The sequence below is a fragment of the Cydia amplana genome, chromosome 9 (assembly GCF_948474715.1).
Source record: "Cydia amplana chromosome 9, ilCydAmpl1.1, whole genome shotgun sequence".
Lineage (NCBI taxonomy): Eukaryota > Metazoa > Arthropoda > Insecta > Lepidoptera > Tortricidae > Cydia > Cydia amplana.
The window spans coordinates 9,669,634-9,690,268 of NC_086077.1; the positions used below are offsets into that span (position 1 = coordinate 9,669,634).

The following is a 20,635-nucleotide window of genomic DNA, read 5'->3' on the forward strand; positions in this document are numbered from 1 at the left end:
AATGTGTTTAGTACTTAGGTACTACTACTCTTATACGGTTTCGACTCTCTGGTTTGTAAAACTGTTGAGTGCACTATGTGAGTAGGTATTATATTCTTTGGTGCACTACCTACAATTTCCAAAATATATATGTTTACCTATAATATGACTATATTTTCGACTTATAGGTACCTACTATCGGTCAGGGTAATTAGATAGGTAATATTTAACTGAGCGTTAAACGTGACTCGCCGAAGCTAAACGGGGTAGGTACGAGGCGCGATATAGCCCCCAGGCTAATTAGAAAAGTCTATTAGCACGGTCTGGGCGCAGGTAAACTTTTCTCGTTAATGCATTTTCAGTGCAGTTCGAAGATACAACTTTGTAACTGATGCAATACACACTCTGGCAATGTTTTAGTCAAGATACCTACCTGTATTTGATGCCTTTTCTTCATTTAATACAATATTCAATATTATACCTTAAGTTACGCGGTAGGGTTAGAATAAGCTCGATCGTCATTTATTTGCAGATTTTAGGAGCGTTATAAGCTGCCTAAAATATCGGTTTAGGCCGTTTCTGGGAGACGAGATTATCATAATTTCAATCAAGTTTGATACTATACCGAAATTTTTAGAAGAAGTGAAAGAGATTACACAAATGTCTGTAAAGAAAATAGCACCACTAAAAAAGGATATCCATAAATTATTTTTTAAACTATGAGCCAGACGAAGCCAAACCATGGACCAGAAATGTCATTGTTGACAGCTGGCCGATCATATCCATATATAACAGTTTGAGAACAAGAAAATTAAACCAGAATCGAGCTCTAGGGCCTTGACATACTACGCTCGACCTTGACGATCGTTCACGCTGATTAATGCATGCGAACAGCACTGGGAGAGTCGTATTATTATTTATTATGCATCTCGCTCGCGCTCATTGGTGCGCGCGAGGACTGCGAGCCGAGTCAAGGTTAATCATAACACAAATCAAAACCTAAACAAAATGTGATTTTACAATTATTAAAATACCGATCCAGCTTAATGTAAATTAATTATAGGTACTTCATTTGACTCTGTATCGGTGTGTCTGTGTTTGTGTGATCTTTTTGTGTAGTAATTAAACAAAGACCGTGATGGAACATTGTGATGAAAACAATAATAAACCCTACACAATACAACATTAATTGGCCTACTCGACTCAGCACCGAGCATGTTTTAAGGACTTTACTGTACAGCTACTGCTATTTCGTAATTACCATGGCAATTATATTCCATCTTCCTAATTGTACTTATGTATAGATAGTAATAAGTAATAACAGAACTATGGTAAAGTAAAGCTATGACAAAGTAATATTGTAAAAAGTATTGACAATATTACTTTGTGTGAAATTTCTATGCCAAATACCTATTCTATTTTCGCTGAGTTTGCTATGTCCATTGTCCACTTTGTCCAGCCTAGCACAGTAAATACAAACCAGAAAAAGATTTATTAATACCTAGAACCTACCGCGTTTGTTCAACGTATTGATTTAGGTAGGCATGTGCGTTCCCGGTGGCTAATTTATTTAAACGATGTCGGGCGGTTTCGTATGTTTTAATGTCCACTCAGTTTGATTGTTTTCCATTTGACCTAAATCCCTCGTAAAAAAATCTGAGCTCTCGCCCAATCAATTTCGAATCAAATCCCAGGAGATGTTATATAAGTAAATAAGCTTCGTGTGGATTCGATATTCAAATATTTAATTTCGTTTATAATATAATGGTAGGTAATCGAGATAGGCCTGTATTTAGGGACGTGTTATCAAGTCGACCCAAAAGTTTTCGAGGTCTGCGGGCTCGGATCGGATAGCTTTTGCACGAGCTCCATCAGTCCGGATTTGCCGAATAAAATTTGCATACAAACGTGTTAGGCGCGGTAATACTGCGAGATAAGCTCCCGAACTATTAGGTACAAGTGGATGCGGTTGAGAAAAAGTTTTAATTTGCTTTTAATAACTTGTTCGCTTTCTCAGTACCTATTACAGATCTTTATTAGAAAAGCGACTTGTCATCGGCATACTGCTTTTCCCCAAAGATGCAAAAACTTGCTTTTTCCACGCCAGTAGAATTTTACGCACAGATTTAGCGGTATAAAAATCCTTTCGAGTACTTATATTGTATACGAGTCACTACATAGTATAAAAACAAAGTCCCTTCCCGCTGTCTGTCTGTATGTATGCTTAGATCTTTAAAACTACGCAACGGATTATGATGCGGTTTTTAGGGTTCCGTAGCCAAATGGCAAAAAACGGAACCCTTATAGATTCGTCATGTCTGTCTGTCTGTCTGTCCGTCTGTCCGTCTGTCCGTCTGTCTGTCCGTCCGTATGTCACAGCCACTTTTCTCCGAAACTATAAGAACTATACTGTTGAAACTTGGTAAGTAGATGTATTCTGTGAACCGCATTAAGATTTTCACACAAAAATAGAAAAAAAACAATAAATTTTTGGGGTTCCCCATACTTAGAACTGAAACTCAAACATTTTTTTTCATCAAACCCATACGTGTGGGGTATCTATGGATAGGTCTTCAAAAATGATATTGAGGCTTCTAATATCATTTTTTTCTAAACTGAATAGTTTGCGCGAGAGACACTTCCAAAGTGGTAAAATGTGTGTCCCCCCCCCCCCTGTAACTTCTAAAATAAGAGAATGATAAAACTAAAAAAATATATGATGTACATTACCATGTAAACTTCCACCGAAAATTGGTTTGAACGAGATCTAGTAAGTAGTTTTTTTTATACGTCATAAATCGCCTAAATACGGAACCCTTCATGGGCGAGTCCGACTCGCACTTGGCCGCTTTTTTTTTTTTTAATAGATAGAGTGATTCAAGAGGAAGATTTAAACATGTGTTAACCCGTGTGAAGCCGGGGCGGGTCGCTAGTATTGTATATGACCGTGATGTTATAATGTTGTAATAAAATATTATCATCAATATGTTACATTCTATGAACTAGACGACTTTAGTTTGCCGTTTTATCACCGGTGACATAACTATACTGATACCATCTCAAAAGTATCCTTACGACGGGTCGCTAATGTCACTAAAAATTCAAATACCTACCGTTCTACAGAACGAAGAAACTCGTTTGACCTCTGAAAGACTCGCTAATAATATTGATGTGATTCGTGGAATCTTCATGGGAACCGTATTTATAAACTTTAGTCAGACGTGGCCAGTCAACTGTGAAACTGGCTACTTAGGAAGGGTCTCACTCGATTCGGCGGGATTCCACTAAGCTTCTGCAAATCGATCCTTGAGGGTAAATGACCTGAAGATAACTCGGTAGCCAAATGTCCCATTAAGTAATGCGTGTATCAAAATCCAAATACACATATGTACATGTATGTATATTAAGGGCTGTTGACAAGTATTTCCGATTTCCTTTAGGCGCCATAATAGCAATATCAAAATGTTAATGTCTCTTGCTATTAGCTTTTGATATTGGGACCGTGAACGATGGCAGCGCCGCCTAGCGTTCGCAACGTGGTCGGCGCTGTCAAATAACGAGCGCAACAAAATAAAGATTATCTCTTAAAAATATTTACTATAATGGACTTAACAATGTGCGTAAACTTAACATTTACACTGTAAAACTGAATAGTTAGAAGAAGCATTAGACGCGCTTAGAAATAAGTATCTAACTAAATAATTATACACTAAGTACTTCGGTAGTGCATAGTGCATCATCACTGTTATACTTATCGAATTTATAAGCGGAACTGGCTTTACACCAATCGAGATTCTCTTGGGACTTAAAAATATTTCCACCAGCATAAAAAAAGTTATTTACTATTCCACAAATAATTCGCGTTGAAATAGAATTATGACAACAGCCAGCGCTGGGGTACGCGATAAGCGAAAGTTAGTGTTACGACGAGCCCTTGCGGGTATTTCCTGCCGCGAGCAGCGAGGGCGTGTTCCATAGTGTGTAAATTGTAGATTTTTAAAACACCAGCATCAAAATCAGAGCTGCGATGGCAATTTTAATGGGTTACTAAGTGTATAAAAGCGAAATAGTAATGCCAACTAATGCTTAGAGAAAAAAACAACACGATAAAATAAACAACAGACAGCCTGTGCCTAGTCTACCCTTTTATAAATCAATTCAATCAATTGGTCAAACATATTTTTTCCTATTCGCTCTTGTTTTCTTTTCAATTTAGAAAAACTGACTATAATGTCTTCTCATGTGAAGTCTCCCCTAATATTCACGCCATTCATCACTGGGTGGCCCGGAACACGAATTTCGCGGAATGTTGGTTCTGTTCGTTGAAACATATTGGATAGGTTCCGGGAATTTCTGTGATTTAACTGTTTCATTTGAACTCTAAACTGCTCTTGATATGATATGTATGTTATATACTCGCAGCGCATCTCACTCGCACCAGTATGCAAGTATAAGCAACTGAGCAATACGCACTGGCGGATGATAACAAAATGAGACAAAATTGAGATTAATCTTTAAGGTTGAACCGGCCTCTCGATATACCGTGCACTAATCCACTATGTAGCATCTGGTTCTTGAAACACAATATCCAATGGTAGGGATGGATAGCGATGCATAACATAACTAGTTGATAATTTCAGTAGCCTATTTTTAGAGTTCTGTAATAAACAAGAAAGAAAAGTTTTAGACGGGTTCTGAAGGAGAGGATGGAGGAGAAAATTTGGGCTAGAAATATGGTTGGCAAATGTTGGTAACATCGCCGAAGTTGACCCCTTCCTTTAATCGACCGAAATAATCAACGTGCATTAAACAATACTCGTACTATACGCTTGAATCGGTACTAATTATATCGATTTCATGGCTAGGCAAATCTTCTGCGTCGCTGCAGTGCGATGCTAAGTTGGCTGAAAGCGATACGGAGTTGCCTGGAAATACGCGTGCCTTCTATTCTAAACCGTAGATCGTGGGTTTAACACATCTAGAGGCAGCGCGAGCTACGCGCTACGAGCGTAGCCGATGACATTGGAAAACCCATATGTGCGAAAAGCGCCTAAGAATAGAGAACCCGCCTAGCGGGTCGCTGTCAGTGAATGTGTTAAACTCCGGCTTGTACCAATGAGTTTCTTGGAACTTACCGATGTTTGAAATATTGATGAAATGTCATTTGATAGCCAAGACTACCGTAACTAATTACAGATAACGTTTAGGTACTGAATCTAACCTTTTAACCGCCAGCAATTATTGATCGAGCGTGCTCGTGTCGCCACCGACAGTAATTGTATCACGCAGAGTAAGGTTGGCATAGTTACGGGAGTTATAAATGTGCTGTAAAAACCAAATCAGATCTTTGTCTTATTTATCAGACTGTGGCGAAATGAGCTGGATATGTAATGTCTTATATATCAGACTCTGGCGGTTAAAGGGTTAAATCTACAGTTATTTTGGTGACTTTTACTATAAGAAGTTTTTCTTGTCATGAAAATAGCGAACAGAACTTACAACACTTTCTGTAAATTGATTGGGTTCAGTGACCCTCCCTGATTAGCCGACTTAAACGGAGAAGCGATCATTGCGTATATTGGTTTGGTGTGTTAAGTTAAGTCTTAGACAAAGTCCTCGTGTGTACAGTGAGATGACTAATAGGGGAATAGGTATTTATGTGTCACAAATTAGATATAATGTAGGTATAAGAATTATTTGCGCTGGATTAAGGTTCTCCTGGGTTTTCCTTGTTTCCCACGAGCCGGTGATATACAGCATGTGGCCTGTAACACGGGCGAATAATTAAAACGTAGATTCTACTCCTCAAACAATAAAACTTTTGTTCAATAACTTTTTGAAATTATGTAGTCTTAAGATTGTCCCTTTTTCAAACAAACTAAATAATATTTTCAATGTACTTTAAATTCCGTCTAATTGACATTGCCTGTCAGTCTTGTCACCGTACAGGCATAATCAATTTCGTAATACATTGCGTGTTCGAATAAATTTTAAAGTGTTTTAAAATCCAAACCACAAGTTATTTTTATAAGTCGTTGAACAAACATTGTCTAGTTTGAGGAGTAGAATCTACGTTTTAATTTTTCGCCCGTGTTACAGGCTACATGCTGTATAACATGTCCCGGAAAAAAGGTGCATACCTACTTAGAAATTGTTTTGGATGAAAATTTAGTCAATAGAATAATTCTGTTTCCATCACCACACCACATTAAATATTACCTACTAAACGAAGTCATATAGGTACTGGGTCACGACCCTGAGATTATTGAATTTCATGTTAATTAATCTTTTGGACGCCAATGACCGATATATCCGCACCGTAGGTTCAACGCCAAAGACCGATTAATCGGTCACAGACCACAGAGCAACATCGACCTACGTGCATATACATAAAGTTCAACTTCAGTTTTGACACTTCAATGATGTGGCGTCTGAGTGATAGCTTTTGTGTTTGACACGGCGTGGAAAAGGTTAATGGCGTAGGACCTATAGATTTTTAAGTAGGATCGCACTTTACCTAATTTTGCTACAGTACATTTCAATTACCTATATTAATCGTCATCTATGCTCCTTTCTTTATACTAGACACCTCGAAGTAGCTCAGGCTTCAGTCGGACCGCTCTTAAATATGCAAATTAAGACTAGGTACTTACCTATATTTTAATATCATAAAAATGCATTTAATCGCAGTAATTGCTTTATGGGAGCGATGAAAGAAAAACTTCATAATATAAATAGACAATATTATTGTATAAATTTTTGTATACATACTTATCAATATGTTAATCAAATTAACTAATTACACTGACTAGATATAATTTAACTAAACGTTTTGGCAGTTGTTGGCTTCGTTTCTCAACTTCCAGAATCTTGTGAACAACCTGTAAAATAATGCACCAAAGTTATTTTTTATTGGGCAGGTATTCTTGTAAACATTAAGTGGGATTATAACGTGTCTAGTCCATGTCAATTTACTGTCTATTTTAGAATAAGTAGGTCTCCCAATAAAACTGCTTAGGTACTAACCATTCAAGTATAAATTATTTTTTCAATCAACTATTTTACAGACACCCTAGGGAAACACTGACACAACGCTTATTTACATCCTAATCACATAGGATAAGGGTGTGGTAAGAGGCCGCAACATATAGTTAGATAAATAATAATTACCATTATAATTACCATGATCGGGGCAGTAATGGCGGCGGCGCCTGCGCCGTCGCTGCACTTCGCACGCGTCTACGCATGTCTCTTCTGTTAACAATAATGAATCATTAATACAAACACTTTTTTTTTGTAACTTTATCTGCAATTGACTGTTTTAGCCATAATCAGATGTTATGTCTTTTTTGAGGGTATTGAGAGGTATATACCATTAAATACTCTCTCTTGACTTTGATAGAATTTATCTTCTAGTGCCACTTAGTGCCTCTGGTCTAGCCGCAGTATTTGCCACCTTTTCAGCCTACTCGGATTGTCATTGGTGTTTACCAAGTCCCTCCACAAACACTTTTGAAACAATTTAAAAGGGAAAATTATGTATCTTAGTAATTGAAACTGTCAGCTTCCATTTTTTTTTTTAATAAATATTATAGGACATTCTTACACAGATTGACTAAGTCCCACAGTAAGCTCAAGAAGGCTTGTGTTGTGGGTACTCAGACAACGATATATATAATATACAAATACATAAATACATAGAAAACACCCAAGACTCAGGAACAAATATCTGTGTTAATCACACAAATAAATGCCCTTACTAGGATTCGAACCCAGGACCGCGGCTTAACAAGCAGGGTCACTACCCACTAGGCCAGACCAGTCGTCAAATTCACGGTCAACTTTCCAATACTTATTATTCAAAGTTCGCCTAAATCACTCTCTCATTCCTACTCATTAATAAAGCAGGTTCGGTTTATCCAGGCTAACGTCAGACAACGTCCATAATGTTTATTTTAGGGTCGCCGTGATCCAAAGCGATGAAACGATCATTAACAGAAATTCGTACCGTCGCAGCATGGCGGCCGCGCGGGCGGCGCGGCGTCGTCATCGTGGCGGGCCAGCGCGCGCAGCTGCAGCGTGTATGCGCGCGAGTCGCTCGCCGCGGGGCCCGCGAATGTCGCGTATGGACTTATCTCGTACACATCTGTTTCACAAACAATAAGTAAATCATTAAATTGTACAACGGGACTTAATCGCGTATCTAAGTTTTAAGATTTACGTCCGACGTCTCTACGACCACTTCTCCGAGACCACGGGGACAACGCCGTCCTCGAAACGTCGAAGGTAAATCTTAAAACTTAGATACGCGATTAAGGCCCGTTGTACAATTTAATAATGTGTAAAAATCGTGAAAGTTTAAATCAGTGTTAATAAGTAAATCACTGGCGTATTTCTAAATTGAGAGTATTGAACAGCTTGACTAGGTAGGTCCTTATTTTGTTTATTGATTCAGAAAGATTTTGGTAGGTAGTGTTTAAGATGAATTTTTAATTTTGAATAACGTTTATTCTAAATGAGTAATGTGACGGCCTATATCAGAATTAGAATAAAAGGAGCACGCCAAAAAGTCCGGCACCAGACCAGCGCCGCCCCAATTAATCCGTTCGATATCAACGAGGCGACAACCATAGATAAAGATAAAGATAAAAATCGCTTTATTCAAGTAGGATCCGTTGGATCGCTTTTGCATCGTCAATGTCTAAATAAGAATTAATACATTACAATTTGGAAATTAAAGTTAGTATACCTACTTAATACTAACCTAAAAAAAATTAAAACATGCAAAAGTGCGATTACCTAATGCTAGTTATGTCATTGTATATTTACAATAATTTTTAATTTCATGCATCACCAAAATATATACAAATTATAAATTATACCTACCTAGTTAAATAATGGCTGAATCAGCATTTTGCATCATACCCAAGTTCGACGGATTTTTAAACCACCGCAGAGCACCAAGCAAAACATTTTCATAAATATACTATCAGTCTGATAAGTTCAGTTTTAAACAATTATTTCGAAACAATTCTGCTACCATAATTCATGAAGCATTTAATCGCATAAAACGCTTTTGTTATCTTCGCTGCGCCGACTACAATTTATACAATAGTTAATTTGCTGCAAATATTAATTGCTTTTGTAGATGTCATTTTCTGGCTTTGCTTGGAATGGTGAATGAATATTTACGCACACCGCGTAACGTGTTAGTTTTTACCTTACAAATGTTATTAGACATTATGATTATATGCAATAAAATGACAAAACTCTTTCTCTGATCCACGCGAACATTTACAACAACTGGGTGCTAAGCTGCTAAGCCAACGTGCCAATCTTTAACACCGCTGAGCTATAGTCGCAGCGCTACGTCGTAGCCGATAACATGGATTTCCCGGTATGTAGTGGAAATGCATCATATTAGAGGCCAAACGACAGCGTGTCGTGATTGAATGGGTTAACGCTCCGTAGCGTAGCTTAGTTATCTCTCTCTAGCACCCTTACGACAGTGATAGTGGCATTCCATTCGCTACGGAGCGTTAACGATTGGCACGTTGGCTACGCACCCTGAGCTGCAAGCCTAACAATATGAGACGTAAAATAAACCCGGGAACAAGGTTGTTAAATTAACTCCCCTGATAAAACCTCAGTTTTAGGGACAGTAATTAAAATCAAGGTCATATAGCCCTTCATTTGCGAAATAACCCCGTATAGAGCTGAGACCCCATTCATAAAGCGAGGATGTTTATAACGGGGACAGATCACAATTCATCCCTAGATACAGCAAAAAAAGATGAAATGCAGCAAAAATAAATGTAAAAAGATTAAGCGCTTGTGGCGTATTGCTTGCTGTGGTGTAAGAAAACATCATAATATGATATTTTGAATTAATATTATTAATTTTAGGCTACCGGTTCTGAAGTGGTCGAAATACGAAGAACGTCTATCTCTATTTCTATCATTATTCGAGGAACTGTAGGGACGCCCAGCCTAAGTATAACAGTGGTGATGATGTAAGTCTCATAAAGGGGGTCTAGTGAAAGGTGATCCAGGCTAACGGGTCAAACGAGGCTTAGGCGCCGAGCGTATGTATGCTTATTTATTTAACGCTCACACGAACTTCGGCGTTTGCCAAAACTAAATTTACGTTCACTGTTAGATATATAGACACGAGAGATTAGTGTTGCTATATTTCACAGACCTAAGTTGAGGTTTAACCTACGTGAGTGCTTATTAATTGGGGGTCATGGTATTTACTTAACAGAGATAACAATATAATGATGGTGTATCAACTTTTTTTGTAACTTGAGCAGCCGAGCAGATCGTACACCACACGATATTTGACTGTCCTCTAACCAAATACCATGGGCTCGTGAAGGATTTTACCACCCTAACCATAGAAGCGGTACAGTACCTAAAAACCGTAAAAAAAGCAACCTTTTTTTGTTGTTCTTATGTTCATGTTGTTCAAAGAACAGTAGTGGTACAGTTACAAGAAATGTGGTATCGCGTTCTGCTAACATGCTTAGTAGATGGAACATTATGGACATTTAATGGAACAACTATTCAAGCAAAACGCAAAGTTTAAATATCATAAATTTCATCCAGCATCCACCAATCCTGAGATTAGTTTATCGGTTCCACCGTATAATGTTTAAAAACAAAAATTAACGAGAGGTTTATTAAGTGTGAAATAATCATTTGTTACAGGCTAAAGCCGATACGATATGAAATTTCGTCAATAACTATGACAGTGGGTAAGCATAATTTGTACGTCTACATCTACCACTCTTAGTGTTCACCTGGTGGGTCGGGCGGTAGTTTCGGCGTTTGGTGCGGGGGCGCTCGGTACGTGCCGCAAGTCGGTTTCTCGGCGCTCGTGGTCACGCGCGGTACGCCGCCGTCACTTCTGTACAGAAACAAATAATGTTTACTATTATAGGTACAGTAAGTTCAGAAATGTATGGAGAAGTATGCACTTTTGTCTCAGGCGATGATGCCGCTTGGCACAGTTGTTCCTTAGGTCAAAAAATGCAGATTTGGCACGGTAATTACGAGATCGTACCGTGCCTACTGTACTGTACCTACCCGGTATTCAAGAAAAAAAAATCTACCCGGTTGTATATTACTAGATATACTTAATAGTAAACATTATGCCATTGGAATTCTATTAGACATGTCCAAAGCCTATGACAAAGTTCAATATCAAATACTTCTACAAAAATTATACGGGATCGGCGTGAGAGGAATAACCCATAAATGGTTTACCTCTTATCTAGAAAATCGAATACAATACGTGGAACTACAAAGTATCGATTACAAAACCGGTAGTATAAATTACGTCAAATCTGATGTGCAACACGTACAGAATTCCATCCCTCAAGGAAGTGTCGTCGGATGTTTGCTATTTTTGATTTATATAAACGACCTCCCAAAAATAATAAATCAAAATTGCGTACTATTCGCTGACGATATTTCCGTGCTCACATCATGCCTAAATGACCAAAATCTTAACGAAAATCTAAAAAACATATTGACAAATATAACTCACTGGATGAACGATCATAACTTAGAAATAAATTTTTCAAAGACTAAGTTAATGCAATTTAGGCCCTACCAAAAAACCCCGTTACAAATAGACTTCTCATACAATAACATAAAACTAGAATGCGTTGATAGCTTTACACTTCTTGGCTTGGATATCGACTCCAATATAAATTGGAAAGCGCACGTAAAAAAGATTGCAAATAAAATGTCTAAATTCACCTATGCATTAAGAGAACTAAAAAAAAGCGGCCAAGTGCGAGTCGGACTCGCCCATGAAGGGTTCCGTATTTAGGCGATTTAAGACGTATAAAAAAAAAACTACTTACTAGATCTCGTTCAAACCAATTTTCGGTGGAAGTTTACATGGTAATGTACATCATATATTTTTTTTAGTTTTATCATTCTCTTATTTTAGAAGTTACAGGGGGGGGGACACACATTTTACCACTTTGGAAGTGTCTCTCGCGCAAACTATTCAGTTTAGAAAAAAATGATATTAGAAACCTCAATATCATTTTTGAAGACCTATCCATAGATACCCCACACGTATGGGTTTGATGAAAAAAAAATTTTTGAGTTTCAGTTCAAAGTATGGGGAACCCCAAAAGTTTATTGTTTTTTTTCTATTTTTGTATGAAAATCTTAATGCGGTTCACAGAATACATCTACTTACCAAGTTTCAACAGTATAGTTCTTATAGTTTCGGAGAAAAGTGGCTGTGACATACGGACGGACAGACAGACGGACAGACGGACAGACGGACAGACAGACAGACATGACGAATCTATAAGGGTTCCGTTTTTTGCCATTTGGCTACGGAACCCTAAAAACCACTGACCTAAAATCTGCCCTTGCAGCTTACTACGCGTACGCCTATTCATGGTTAAAATATTCTATCATCCTATGGGGGAATAGCACAGATGCAAACGAGTTGTTTATTCTCCAAAAAACATGCGTAAGAATATTAGCAAATATCTATTGCCCTGACAGTTGCCAACCCTACTTCATAAAATTTAAACTCTTAACCTTAACTTCAATTTATATCTTTGAAATTTGCAAATTTGTACGTAAATACCCCGCTCTATTTAAAAAAATTGCTGACCAACCTAGACGATACGAATCGAGATATAAAAATAACCTTATACAGACAAACTCAACTCTGAAACTACATAGCACAAGCCCACAAAATATGGCTATAAAAATTTATAACAATTTACCTAACGAAATAAAAGACATCGAATTGGAAAAAATATTTAATAAAACTTTAAAACAATACTTAATCAAAAAATGTCATTACAGCTTACAGGAGTATTTTAATGAAAATGAGTAAACAGCAAATAAATATTAGGTACGCTGGTCTAATACCTACTTGCGAGTAAATATAGCTGATCCATTTTACATAATCGTACTTGTTGTGTACCACGGTCTCGGTGCGAAAGAAAAATTTACATACCTACTTATTTGTATAATTCTAGAATATTTACTATTCAACCACCCTGCAATTGATGAAATTATGCTCGAAACGACTAGTATTGTTTACATATCTACCTGATTGCTGCGCCCATCAGGGTTTCATGTGTCATTTGTGTACCTACCTATACTCTTAAGTACTTGGAAAACCTGTAATGTACATGTGAATTGCAATAAATAAATACAAATACAAATAAATATTGCACCTAATTCCGATCACTGATAATATATTATGCATTAATAATATACCTACAAGTCAGTCAAAAATTAAAAATCTGTTTTGTGTATGTCAGTTACACTACTATAGTTATATTATTTGTTAGAAGCACATGAAGTATTCACTAATTTAGACAGATTAATTCAAAGCTCATTTTATTTAAACTTATAGTCTTCTGTTAATTAATTAATTCCCTAATGGGTCTCTTTTATAAATTCCATTCCTTGCTAACATTAGCATATTAATATGAATTTTATTGTATTACTAACAAATCATTTATGGGCTTATGTCTGAAATAAATTATTGATTGAAATGGAATTGTAAATGGTAAAAAAGTGTACTTATACTATTCCATACTTTTCAAGTAGGTACATATGTCGAATAAATACCACTGCCTGTGTTTAGTTTTCTATCTAAATACAAACTTAATTTAAAATAACGCGGGAATTTCAAAAAGCACGAGTTTTTAAAAGGCTAAATATGAAAACTGTTCTAATTTGATAAAGTCGTTTTCTGTATTCATTTTATGAAGCTTTGAGACGGGTGAAAAGAATGAACGCAGAACTTCATATTTAATTATTTCTGTTTAACTTCAATTATAAAACACACTTTTGTATTTGCTGTTTAATTACATGTAAATAAGCAAGTATATATATTGTACAGTTTGGTATAGTTTAGTTTATAAACTTCGATTTTTCATCCTGTAAGAGAAAGATCGAGTATATATTTATTTATTTTTGTAAGTATTTGGTCGCATTTTAATTTAAGATCCTTAACTTTACTTTTGGTTTGTATTGTAGGAGACCATATCACTGCTGAATAACAGATTTTGATATAGGCATAAAGCAATTAGCTTTACTTACTTTCATTGTAATTGTGATTAATTTCACTAGGAAGGGTTTATTTAAGATATAGTTTGATAAATTTAGACTCATAGAGAAATATTTAATAATTACAACTACGTCCTTTTTAGGGTTCCGTAGCCAAATGGCAAAAAACGGAACCCTTATAGATTCGTCATGTCTGTCTGTCCGTCCGTCTGTCCGTCTGTCCGTCTGTCCGTCTGTCCGTCCGTATGTCACAGCCACTTTTCTCCGAAACTATAAGAACTATACTGTTGAAACTTGGTAAGTAGATGTATTCTGTGAACCGCATTAAGATTTTCACACAAAAATAGAAAAAAAACAATAAATTTTTGGGGTTCCCCATACTTCGAACTGAAACTCAAAATTTTTTTTTTCATCAAACCCATACGTGTGGGGTATCTATGGATAGGTCTTCAAAAATGATATTGAGGTTTCTAATATCATTTTTTTCTAAACTGAATAGTTTGCGCGAGAGACACTTCCAAAGTGGTAAAATGTGTGTCCCCCCCCCCCCTGTAACTTCTAAAATAAGAGAATGATAAAACTAAAAAAAATATATGATGTACATTACCATGTAAACTTCCACCGAAAATTGGTTTGAACGAGATCTAGTAAGTAGTTTTTTTTTATACGTCATAAATCGCCTAAATACGGAACCCTTCATGGGCGAGTCCGACTCGCACTTGGCCGCTTTTTATTAACAAGCTTTTATTAGGTCGACCTGTATGTAACTATGTAATGGAATCTTGCAAGTTAAATTTGAGCCACTTCCCGGTTTCCGATTGAGCTGAAATTTTGCATACACATGTAAGTCGGATGACAATGCAATATTATGGTACCATGGAGCTGATCTGATGATGGAGACAGGAGGTGGCCATAGGAACTCTGTGATGAAACAACGCAACCTAATTGTGTTAGGGTTTTTTAGAATTGTCTCGATGAGTATTAGTTGTCTGTCGTAAGAAAAGTACAGTCAGCGATAAAAGCTTGTACCAAAAATGAAATTTTTGTCAAAAACTTATTAAATACTACGATATTCAAGTTAAAAATAAATTACTTAAAAAAGCTTCATTATTGAGTAACAAAACATATTGAAGACATATTGTATTGTAAACATATTGTATTTTAAAAACCAAACTCTCTGGTAGGTACTTTATAGAGTGTGAAACATAAAAATAAACAAGTAGAGTCTCTTCCGTGGAGTGTTCGCACCCAACCATAAATTATTTGTGATAGCGACTCGCTCCTGTAGCTCGGTTAACTTCGCTATTTTTCCACTAGGGAGTATATTTTACATCTTACTACCCTTACGTAAGAGAAAACGGATGGGTTTTATATGACGTTGAATCTTGTTGAATGTATTTGATGAGAAAACAAAACTACATTTGTATTTTTATTTGTAGTTATATTTAGTTTTGTATATGTGCATAGTTATATTGGTACATAGTATACTTTTTATCAATTAAATATGCTACTTCATACTTAATTTTCATTACTATGTTTTTGAAACCTGGTTTTAGTAACAAATATCAGACATATATGAGAAGTATCTACACGTATTTAGTGTCTAGTTAGAAATCGTTTATTAATTATATTTCGCATCATTCATTGTTTTATTATGTAAAAAAACATGTTAATCAGAGACCCTATAATACATTTTATTTTTAACCTGTATGGTTTGAACATTTTGTTTATATTTACACGCTATGCCATTTTAAAATTAATTCAACCCAATATGAAATGAGATTAATCATTTTATTTTTCTTCCCTAAAAAAGTAAAACCTTTATTATAAGCCTACTAGATATTTTTAAACTTTATCAGCAGACAATACAGGTAGGTACAACGGTATAATCAACTAGACAGTTGCTGCCGCTAAGCAATAAATTGCACCAAAGTCAAAGAACCCTTCTATTCCCAGGAACAAAATCACATTTTTCTCTAAAGTCGTACATTATCCAAAAATACGGCGGGATCCATAGCGGTGGCGTTATTACTTTAATATTTCCTGCTGGAGGACAGGCGATATTAAAACTCGTGTCATACGTCGTTAGCACGACAGCCGTGAAAAGGGTCGATGGGTCTACGCTTAATTGTCGACAAAGAGGCCGCGTGTCAGCAACTCGTTCACAGATCACAGACCTAACGATCCGAGGTAGGTATTTAAATATTTTTTCACGTTTCAGCTCAACCTTAATTGCAGGTGAATGCACTTCAGGATTTGGCTGACTGAAGTCTTGAATTCTATTGCGCTCGGGTCGTAAGAACACTAAGAACGTATCAATCTTATGTTACGTTTTTCGTACACGATAATGATATGTATAACGCGTATTATTGGTGAAACTGATTGTTAGAAAATAAATAACCGAGTTAAATAATCTCTGCAGTTGTGAAATATAGAGGTATGTACTTATATGATTTACGCAGATATTCAAATTACATTCGAATTAATGACCTTGCCATTTACTTAAATAAAACAAAACAGAAAAGTCAGTTTGAGTGTTACTTTATACACAGCATGTGACGACATGTCGGAGTTATAAGACTAGTTTATAATATGCATAAGTATACTTATATATGATCAATTCATAATTGTATAAATGAACTTCTTACCTTACATCGACTATTAGTACTTATCGAATAAAAAAAATATATAGATTCCTATTAAAAATACGTACCTTTTCCGTCTCAAAAGAATAGCTAAAATGGTCAACGCAGCTAGCGACAGGGCCGCACAGAGCGCTAATAATAAAGCCAGTTCTCCCGCCGTGGCCGGGAACGGCGCGTCCACCTCCTCCGCGTAGCCGCCCTCGGCCGGAGTCGTGGTAAACTCGTACACCTCCCGCGTCCAGCCCGCTTCGTTTGACGCGCGAGCTGCCACGCGGTATCTCGAGCCAGGCGTTAAACCTACGATAACAAGCAAGTGTCATACCTGCTAGAAATATACATTGCGTAAAATTATCTGTAGTTACATGACAAAATTCTTCATAAAGTACTTACCGCCCAGAATAACTTCACCTCCAACTGGCACGTCTCTTGCACCAGCCACGCCTGATCCAGCCCACTCCAACTTTAACGCCACGGGCCCGCATCCCCCGTCCGTCCAACTGCTTGTATCGAACCTTGCGTGTGTGGAGTTCACTCTAATCCACCTCGAGTCAGGAGGCGCAACCGGTGGCCCTCCGGTGGTACGAACCGCTATCTCTGTACCGGGTGGTCCGCCTGCGGACCCATAAGCCCTGTAAGCTGAGCCACATCGAAGGTTTGGCAACGTCACTGGACCAGGGCTGGCGGCTAATATCCTCCATTCTCCCTAAAATAAATGATTGTTATAGTGATAGTTTCCATCCACTCTGATATAAGTACAATTAAAAATACAAGGGCTACCTCAGGAGCAGCAAGCCGCCAGTGTAAAGAATAAGATTTAGGCAGTGCATGCCCAGGAGCTCTTGGGGCTGGTCGCATATCAAGCTCTAGTTCCCTTGAACGAGCTTCAAGTAATGCTAGAGCTGGAGGTGCCGGCGGCCGTAGCACTACAACTCTCCACGTAGCTGAGTCAGAACCGTGTGGGTTTTCGGCAACGCAAGTGTAGTTATCGGCGTGAGATAGTTCCAAGCCTGGGAAGAAAACTAATTAGTACTCAATTTAATTGGGTAACGTATTAAAATACTGGCGCAGCATTTGTGACAAAGGCGACTTATTATAAAATACCTCTAATCAGAAGAGCATCTCCATCCAGATGGAACGGCGATCGTGGGTGCAAAGGACTGCCGCCTCTTAGCCATCGTTTAATTGGTGGTGGGGTCCCTCCAACAACGCATTTTATTGATAAGGATCCGCCAGCAGCTCCAACAGCTACATCGCCGAAGGAAGAAATCCGGGCAGGAGCTATAGGAGAAAAACATTAAAGATCAGGGTCCAGTCACTCTCAAAATTAATGTAAATAACGCTGAAACTAGGGACTACATTAAATTAGGAAGCCAAGTAGGAAATAATTTAAATAAATACTCCCGTGAAATCACTAAGAAAAATCGTATAAATATGTTTTGCTTAGCATCGTTCTTATCTAAAGCATTGGTCTCACAAGCCACGTCGCTTAAAGACTTGCCTCGTCTTAGCCGGAGTGTATCGTAAAATATTTGCTCTCGGTGCGTCTACTTACCTAAGGCACTGGTCTGACAGGCGACGGTGGTGGAAGGCGGTCCCTCGCCTGCGCTGGTGGCAGCGCGGACCCATGCTTCGTACGTTCGGCCGGCGCGAAGACCTCGGAGGGTCCTCATGCATTCTGTGTATACACCCTCGCCCTCGGTGCATGCGTTCACTCTCGTGGCGTTTGGCTCCTGCGATCTGTAGATAAGTATCCTAATATACTTGTACGATCAGAAAATAGAGAATTATGGTAATTATCATTGTTTTAACTAAAAGTTTATATCGCTCGTTAACGGTTACTTATTCGGCTCTTAATTTAGATTAATAGCCAGAGGCTTGAGAGGCTCATGGTCCAAACGTAATGACACTTATATTATTTAAATACAGTTCATGGACTAATTATAATAATACTGAGGAAGGAAAGGGCCAACACCATAAGATCAGATGTTTACTAACCCTGACAAGTCCTTCACGTACAGTGTGTACTGTGTCAGTCTTCCGTTGGGCTCTGGGGGTGGAAGCCAGGATGCCCTCAGTGACCGCTCGGCCAAAGCTATCAGCTTCATGCCACCAGGAGCACTTGGCACTGAAACAATTTAATTTTGCATCACAAGCTCGCGGGCACGCTCTACATTCTTGGAAATCTTATTTCCGATTACAGTTGGAACTGGATCGAATAGATTGACGGTATTTTTTTTAAAAAAAGGTTATTAACGTTTGTTTGTCTCTCCTAAAATGTAATCTATCTCGATCCGTCTCTTATTACACTTTATTATATTATATTGCAGTCGGATTTTAAATTACTTCTTTTTATTGTCAGCTTTTTATTTTACCATTATTTTGAATAGCCTAAGCAGGACACAAGCACAACTTTTTGTTATCAGGATTTTTACGGAATGTTTCTTCATTATATATTTTTTTATGATATTACCTTTTTTATACAGGGTGCTTCCTGTAACAGGAGCAACAAATTAAACTAAAGGCTGTCCTCCTCAACCTGACCAACATTTGTTCAGTAACTTTTCAAAATTATGAATCCTTTAGACTTCCTCTTTTTCATACAAAATAAATATTGCCTTCAATGTACGCTGACATCAGTGTGTTTGACGTTGCTTGTCACGCTTTAAACATAACAAAATTTGCAATACATTGCGTCTTAGAATAAACTTTAAAGTGTAATCAAAATCAAAACATGAGTTATTTTCAAAAGTTGCTGAACAAATTGAGTTTGCGGAGTACAGCCTACAGTTTAATTTATTGCTCCTGCTATTGTTAACATCCTGTATAATGTATTATTTTCAATTATCCGTTATTGAACTACATCGTATCAAATAGTATGTTTATAGAAATTGTTTGATATTTAGCAGGGCAATTAGAAACAAACACCCTATTTTACGTGACAGTAGTTAAGTGTCGACTAATTAGTTACCATCTTCGTCTGTCCTGCACACTTGCGGCGCTGACAGGGGTCCGTCGCCCGCCGCGTTGTGTGCACGCACCCTTATCTCGTACTCGGCGTATGGTGTCAGTCGGGATATTGTAGCTTCTTCACCCTTTTATAACAAATAAAATCCTTGCATAAATAAGGTAGAAATAAGAAATGCTAACGCAATACCAAAACTTTTACGGGACAGGTGATAGTTTAGTGAATTTAATCATAGAACCTGTAGGTAATTTTAATTTGATTGGCAACTGCCGTTTCAATTGACCTGTCACGTCACGTCGGGGTCACCAGTTTTAGTGAAGGTAGAGAGAGGGCAATAGAGAGTACTCTCTCCAGGCGAGTGTTATGCCTGGGGACCGAAGTCCACTGAGAGATAGTCAGAAGGAGTATACTCCTTCTGACTATCTCTCAGTGGACTTCGGTATAGTAAGTGACATTTGAAACTCCGTAAGTGCGATGTAGGTTTCTACCTCACTAACGTCATCTGTTAGAATCATGAGGCAAGTCGTCGACAGTAACAGCTGGAGGAGACGCCACATCAGCCCCCCTTTGAGCGGAGGGGTCAGCGACGACGTATGAAACGTGCAGCGAAACCAGGTGTGCTCGAGCCATCAGTGTGGCGAGCGAAGATGCTCAGAGTCACAGGCGAGCGGAACTGCTCAGATCCAGTGTAACGAGCGCAGTTGCTCAGAGCCAGAGCGGCAAGCAGAGAGAGAGAGAGATAGAGAAGCTGAGGTACCAGGCATGAATATTTACAAAATATTTTACAGGATATATACATATGTACAGGACTGTACAGAGGCATGCTAGGTGGCACACTCAAGGAGAGGAATTGGTTTTTGCTGCAAGGCGGCGTCATCAGGATCTTGAGGTCTTCATGTCTGTCCAATGTCGGTAGGTCACCAGTTTAGTGAAGGTAGAGAGAGGGCAATAGAGAGTACTCTCTTCAGGCGAGTGTTATGCC

The 20,635-nt window shown here is 37.9% G+C and overlaps 1 protein-coding gene across 2 annotated transcripts in view; it reads right to left on the minus strand.

Moving 5' to 3' along the window:
• Nucleotides 1–6,708: 6,708 nt before the first annotated feature.
• The window catches only part of LOC134651122 (cell adhesion molecule Dscam2-like), a 76,112-nt gene continuing 62,185 nt past the window's right edge, over nt 6,709–20,635 (minus strand). The window contains exons 24-34 of one of the 2 annotated variants that reach the window (XM_063506132.1): nt 19,657–19,780; nt 18,684–18,813; nt 18,241–18,425; nt 17,790–17,966; nt 17,466–17,695; nt 17,079–17,391; nt 16,757–16,985; nt 10,782–10,888; nt 7,988–8,125; nt 7,162–7,233; nt 6,709–6,860 (exon numbers count right to left, since the gene is read on the minus strand). In XM_063506132.1, coding sequence (XP_063362202.1) covers nt 6,835–6,860; nt 7,162–7,233; nt 7,988–8,125; nt 10,782–10,888; nt 16,757–16,985; nt 17,079–17,391; nt 17,466–17,695; nt 17,790–17,966; nt 18,241–18,425; nt 18,684–18,813; nt 19,657–19,780 — 1,731 coding nt within the window. In that variant the 3' untranslated portion in view covers nt 6,709–6,834. Of the gene's footprint in view, nt 6,861–7,149; nt 7,234–7,987; nt 8,126–10,781; nt 10,889–16,756; nt 16,986–17,078; nt 17,392–17,465; nt 17,696–17,789; nt 17,967–18,240; nt 18,426–18,683; nt 18,814–19,656; nt 19,781–20,635 lie in introns of both variants that reach the window. The other variant, XM_063506129.1, reaches the window with a different exon arrangement.